Source organism: Manis javanica, chromosome 4, assembly GCF_040802235.1.
Source record: "Manis javanica isolate MJ-LG chromosome 4, MJ_LKY, whole genome shotgun sequence".
NCBI lineage: Eukaryota > Metazoa > Chordata > Mammalia > Pholidota > Manidae > Manis > Manis javanica.
The window spans coordinates 26,350,396-26,356,677 of record NC_133159.1 but is presented as its reverse complement, the minus strand read 5'-3'; the positions used below and the strand labels follow the sequence as shown (position 1 = coordinate 26,356,677).

The window sequence follows — 6,282 nt, the reverse complement described above, 5'->3', positions numbered from 1 at the left end:
TATAAAACACAGCCTTTACTGATTCAAGGAAACTGCCTTGGGGGTGTACCTATCAGCACACCTTGAGTCAGAGTCCCAGAGTCCGGGAGTTCCGGGGCAGGGCCTGAGAGGCTGCACCAGACTGAGCGCATTTGTGAGGGGGACTATTAGAGCAAAGCTGTCTGAGGCCTGGGGAGTAGGATTTGAGGGAGGAGGGCTTGCCCAAGGGCAGGGGTGACCCAGAGGACCCCTGGGTGTCTCAAGGAGGGGTTGGTGTCACCAGAGGCTCCTCCTTCTCTTTCCAAGCACACTCTCAGGCCTCCAGACTCTTTGCTGGGAGTACTTCCTCTTAACCCCAGGAATCTGGGGGCTTCTCCCAAGGGAATGAAGATTCCCTTTCTTCTTGTGCATCCAAGCCAGGGTGAGTCCCTCTTTTTGTTGTCTCTGGCCTCTCCACCTGCCGTTCCCTCTGCTAGGAAGCACTTCTCACCTCTCTTAAACAATACTTTCTCCAGGAAGCCATGTTGATCACCCCTTTTAGGTAGAAGCCTTGCTATGAGCCCCTGTGCCCCCTTGATACAGTCGTTAACTTGCTTGTTTTAATGTTTGTCTCCCCTGAGGGCTGGCACTGGTCCTGTGGTGTGACCTACACCCAGGTAAACAGCACAGTGCCCGGCGCTCAATATCTGCCAAAAATGAAATTGGATAGCTTTGTGAATTCAAGGTGGGGGCACCCAGCACCTGCAGGACCCCTCTGCCGGCACATTACCTCCTTGCCTGTCCCCACTGGTGGCTCCAGCATCCCTCCCCAGCCTGTGGTCAAATGGGGGTCAGGTTGGGTGCTGAAGCATGTGGCTTGTCATGGCGGGAGAGCAGGCCCAGCTCCCCAGGCTCCACCAGCTTGTGGTGGCAGCGGCAGGTGGAGGCTGGGAGGCTGCTGTGCCCTGGGGCCCTGCTCCTGTGCAGGCCCCGCAGAATCCGGTGGAAGATGAGGTAGCAGATCTCACAGATGGTGAGCACAATGCAGACGGCGGAGGCACCCACCATGAAGTAGGTGAAGACCTTCTTCTCGGTGGGCCGGGCGATGTAGCAGTCCACGACGTTGGGGCAGGGTGCCACGTTGGCGCACTGCACCAGGCGTGGCATGCTGAAGCCGTGCCAGAGAGTGTGAAGCAGGTAGAGGAAGAGGAATTCGATGAGGAGCTTGAAGATGAGGCTGAACAGGTAGGTCCACCACAGGCCGCCGTGCTTCTTGCCTGCGTTATCATACAGCTTGGCACACTGGTCACCGTGCTTCTGGCGGTGCCGCCGCTCACGCTCCTCACGGTAGGCCACGTGCAGGATGACCAGCAGCGAGGGGCACGTGACGAAGATGAGCTGCAGGGCCCAGAGGCGGATGTTGGAAATAGGGAAGAACTCGTCGTAGCAGACATTGGTGCAGCCCGGCTGCCTTGTGTTGCAGTCAAAGTCCTTCTGCTCGTCCCCCCAAACGCGCTCCGCGGCCACCACGTACACCAGCACGCGGAAGACAAACACCACCGACAGCCAGATGCGGCCAAATGCTGTGGAGTACTTGTTCACGCCGCTCAGTAGGGCCTGGAGCGTCTTCCAGTCCATGGTGCCTCTGGTTGGGGGGGTGCTGGGGGCTGTACCCACCTGACACAATGATAGGAAAAACTGTATGTTAATGAATAGATGAGGTTTGTCGAGCATTTACTATGTACCAGGCACTGTTCTCAGTTCTTTATGTGGATGGGATTCGTTTGATCATCACAATGACCCTGTGAGATCTGGACTGTTATTCTTCCTAAACTACAGATAGACTATAGGCACAGAGAGGTTAAGTAACCTGCCCAAAGTCACGGAGCTAGTATGCTGGAAGGATGGGAATATGCATTTGCTAATAAGAATTACCATTTATTCAGCATTTACTCTGAGCCAGGTACAGAGCTAACCACTTTATGTACAGGATCTTATTTAATCCTTATAATGACCCTATGAGGTAGATACTGTTAGGTACCTCATTTACAGATGAAGATAATGGTTACTTAGTGCATAGTAAGTGCTCAATAAATGCTGGCCACTCATTGTGAAATCTAGGGAGGCCAAGTCACACATTTAAAGCTGGAATTAGACTCAAGGCCAGGCTGTCAGTGCCAGAACTCTGCTCTCCACCACCTCCTCTCCTCTCCTCTGCTGGATGCCTGCCCAGACCAGGTTCTCATATCCTACCTAGTTGATGCTTTGCTACCATCCTGTGAGACTGGGGTTATAAGCCCTGTTCTACAGAGAGGAAACTGAGGCTTGGAGAGGGGAAGTAACTGCCCCAATGTCTCAGTCAGTAGGTGAAGTTGGGAGACCGATTCAGGTTAGGGGTGCATGGGGGGGTGATAATGATCTGGCTCCCACGACACCAGATTCAGGGAATATCTGGAGACAAACCTTTCCCTGTGCAAGAACCAGAGGGAGCCCAGCCACCCCAGCCATACTGGATTCCAGGGCTTTGTAGAGGGGAGACATGCTTTGTCCAGGCCCAAGGATCACACATCTTCCTTCCAGTCCTGGGGTGACTCAGGGGATGTGGATGGGTGGGTCTGCCTGAGTGCCCCTGGTGAGGCATGCTGCCATGGGTGTGGGAGCCTGAGCCTCTCCAGGTGTGTGTGTGGGCTGGCATGCACATGTGAGAGCTCCTGGAGAGGGGTTTGTGACTCGGAGCATGCACGGTAACTGTGGTCCACCCACTGCATGACCACTTGTCACCCCTCCACTGCCACCACTCTGTGCCAGGACACCATCCCTCTGGCTGCTATTATTGCCATGGCCTTTCGGTGTTTGCTCCTGCACTGCTGGAGTCCACTGAATCAGATCATGTCACTCCCTTGTTTAAAACTTTCGACTAGCTTCTCATTATGCTTAAAATTAACCCCCAGATTCTACACTCACCCCACCTCTCTCTGCTCTGGCCCTGGGGCCCATGAGGCTTTATAATTTTCCTGCTGCCAGGGATGCTCTTCTTTCTTGATTTTTCTTGTCACTGGAGCCTCTGCTCAAATACCATCTCCTCAGAGGTCTCCTCAGATTACCTTGGATCTGCTAGTTGCTCGGCTCCTGTCCCCTTTATTTTCTTCCTAACATTTAGCCACCATTTGAAATTAAAGTATATTTTTGCTATTTTTCTTTTGCTTTTCTGATTTATTGTCTGTTTTCCCCACTAGAATATCAATTCTTGCTTACTGCTTTATATTTAGTGCCTACTGCCCGGCACACAGTAGGTCCTCAATAAATGCTGGCTAAATAAATAAATTCTGAATTCTCAGGGTGGCAGCTTGGAAGGAGGAGCTGTGGTGTGTGGTAGCTTGGGGGAGAGACCTCCCTGCTCTGGAGAAGGGGGAGTTCCTTAGCATCTCAGCCCCCCATGCCTGTTCTCGGGGAATCTCAGGGTGGTGTAATGTGACTGAAGAAGACCCATCCCCGAGACTCCCCCCTTCTTCCCCACTATGCTCCTTCTGAGACCTGGCCTTTGGGGAGGGGCAGTGGGATGTGCACCGAGCAGAAAGTCACATTTGCACTCAAGCCTCAGCTCTGTCACTTACTGGGTGGATGACTTTCAACAGTTCCCTAATCTTTTTGACCTTCTTTCCTTATCTCTAAGCGGAAAGAATTCCTTCCTATTTTCTTAGCTGTTCTAAGAATCCTGAGACCATTTCCTCCCCAGCCCACCACTCACCTGGTGAGAGTTCAGGAAAACTGAAGTGTAAGGTGGAGACCCGTCTGGCAGCCCTGGAAGGAGAGGGGACCTGACCTTTGCTTCCACCTGTCACCCTCCCGTGGCAGCCCACCCGGTGCAGCCCTCTCCTGGGCCCCACCTTCCACCTTCCAGTCCTATCTGCCCTGCCCTGCCTACCACACCCAGGGACTCGACTCACGGGCAAAGAATTTCTCTCTAAGCCCAGGCTGGGACTGGTGGAGCCGGTTCTGGTTCCCCCTACAGCCCCCAGCATCGGCTCCAAGCCGTCCGCTTTTCCCAAGCAGCTTCCCCCCCGACCCCCAACCCCAGGACAGAGCTGCCCTTCTTTCCTGCGCGTCCTCGTCCCGCCCTGCTCCAGTTCCTTCCATTCAGGCAACTTGGGAGCTTGCGAACGTGGGAGGGGGGCGTCCAGGAACCTTCCAGCAGCTGGAGTCCCCATCCCGCTCAGAATAGAGGGGTGAGAAGGCAGTGGGGCGTGGGGACTAGAGGGGACTTCTACAGCGCCCTTCCCGTCGCCCCCGTCCCGGCTAGGTCCGACAGTCAGGCTAAAGCCCGGCCCGGTCGCCAGGGGGCGCTCAGCGTCCCGGGGGACCCGTCCCGTCTCGTCCCGTCCCGTCCCGCACTCACCCGCAGCGGCGCAGCACGCGGGGGGCCGGGACCTCGGGTGCTGGAGGCTCGCAACCGAGGGAGCGAGGCTGGAGCCGGGGCTCTAGACGCTGCGAGGAGGGCGCGGAGGGCTCACCCCGGGGGCGGTGAGGAGGAGGGAGGGCCGGGGGAGGAGCCGGCCCGCCGCCGAGGGTCGGGTTCTAGTTCCGCCGCCGCCACCGTTCCCGCCACAGCCTTTGCAGCGGCTCGCCGCTTGTCCGAGCCTGGTTTTTTCACGTGTGAAACTGGGGCGTCGGTGGCCATGGGCAGAGCTGTTGCAAAGGCTCCGATGAGATGAGGGGCATGAAGCACTCTCAACTGTGAAGTGTCGTGGCCCCGAAAGGACTGCAGTCATGACTGGCCCACGCGGCTGCCGCGCCTGCGCCCGGGCTCAACCCTGCGTGGGGCGCTTTGGGGGTCTGCCCTCTTGGGGTCGGTCCTCGGGGGTGGTGCCTGGCTCAGGCTGTGTCCTCGAATGAGGACCGTGCACGTTGGAGAACCGGGGCGAGGGGTGCTCTCTGTGCCCACAGAGGAAAGGGGCACAGCGAATCCTGTGTCTGGAAAAGAGACGGGGAACCTTTGTACAGGCCTGAGGGCAGGATCAGGAGAGGTGGGTGCCTGGAATTGCTGAGTTATTGCAGGGGGCAGATCCCTTGGCGGGGCGTGGAAGGCATAGCAGGGAGCCCTGGACACCCTGTTGAGGGAGGCGGCGCCTGGGCTGGGCCGGGCTCTGGGGACAAAGAGGCTTTGTCTTGTCTTATCTTCCAGTGGAATCTTCCCAGCCTTGTCAGGGAAACCCCAGGGTTTCCTGCCTCCTGGGAGTCCTGGGATCTGAGTCACCCTAAGGGCCAGAGCCCTCACTGTCTGAACAGAGATGCTGCTGCTAACACAACGGTGACTATACATCCCACTGGCCCTGGTGTAATAAACAGCACCCCCTTTTACTCTCAAAAGTGCCCACAAACTCCTGGAGATCACCTACACAGTCACCCTACCTACTACTCGGCACTGCACTGGGGGCTCAGGCACTGTGCGAGGCACTGTCCTGCAGGCTTTATTTCATTCTCACAGCACCAGATCATGAAGGTATGATCCTTCCTGCTTGTATGAATGAGAAAGCTGAGGCACAGAGAGGTTGGGTGACTTGTCCAAGGTCACACAGAGAATAAGCAGCAGAGCCAGCTCTGGAGGCCTCAGCCAGCTTGAATTTCTGGTCAGTGTCCGGGGGACTACAGGGGACCTCTACAGGGCAGAGGCCATCTTTTACTCACTGCATCATGGCCCGTGAAGATCTGAGATGGGACTTGGGTGGTCTGGATGGTTTTGTGCATGTGTGGGTGTGGGTAGATATGGGAGCAGGACGGTGCCCTGTGGGGAGTCCGTGACTGCCCTTGGCTCCCTACCACCTGTTGCTCTGCTGTATTCAGAGCAAAACCTGCTCCCCCAGTCACTCATCAATCCATTCGAGCCATGTTTCTTTCCTTACCATGTCCCTGTCAAGGTCATCAGTATCTCCATTATACTAAAGTTGACAGTCACGTCTCTGTCCCCATCCTCCTGGACCTTCAGAAGCACCTGACACAGCTGACCACTGCTTCCTCCTCAAAATACTTTCTTGCTTTGGCTGCCTTCACACCATATTCCTGGTTTCCTTGTGCCTCGGAGACCTCACATCCCAGTCTCCAGTGTGGCATGTCACAGAGCCCAGCCACTTCTCTCCTGATGAACTCATCCAGTCCTGGGGCTTCAATATGGTGCATTGCAATGAGTCAGTCCCACATTTCTAGCGCTACTCCTGACTTCTCCTTCAATGCCAGACTGTGTGACCAGGGCTGCCCCCCCACCCACCAGACTCCAGTTGCTTGTCTTCCTTCCTGAGATCAGCTGTGCATCTCTGACTATTGAGATGT

At 56.0% G+C, this 6,282-nt stretch overlaps 1 protein-coding gene across 2 annotated transcripts; it reads right to left on the bottom strand.

Moving 5' to 3' along the window:
* Positions 1-4,965, bottom strand: GJB3 (gap junction protein beta 3). Of its 2 annotated transcripts, XM_017680321.3 has the most exons (3): positions 4,355-4,964; positions 3,707-3,759; positions 1-1,635 (listed from the first exon to the last, which is right to left on the bottom strand). In XM_017680321.3, exon 3 carries the CDS (start codon positions 1,594-1,596, stop codon positions 799-801), a length of 798 nt encoding a protein of 265 aa, XP_017535810.2. In that variant the 5' UTR covers positions 1,597-1,635; positions 3,707-3,759; positions 4,355-4,964; the 3' UTR covers positions 1-798. The 2 variants fall into 2 exon arrangements, with proteins under 2 accessions (XP_017535810.2, XP_017535816.2); XM_017680327.3 differs by lacking the exon at positions 3,707-3,759 and having other exon boundaries at positions 4,355-4,965.
* Between the last annotated feature and the right edge of the window lie 1,317 nt (positions 4,966-6,282).

Coding starts and splice junctions, on each gene's coding strand:
- GJB3 (XM_017680327.3), bottom strand. CDS start 1,596: ATGGACTGGAAGACGCTCCAGGCCCTACTGAGCGGCGTGAACAAGTAC.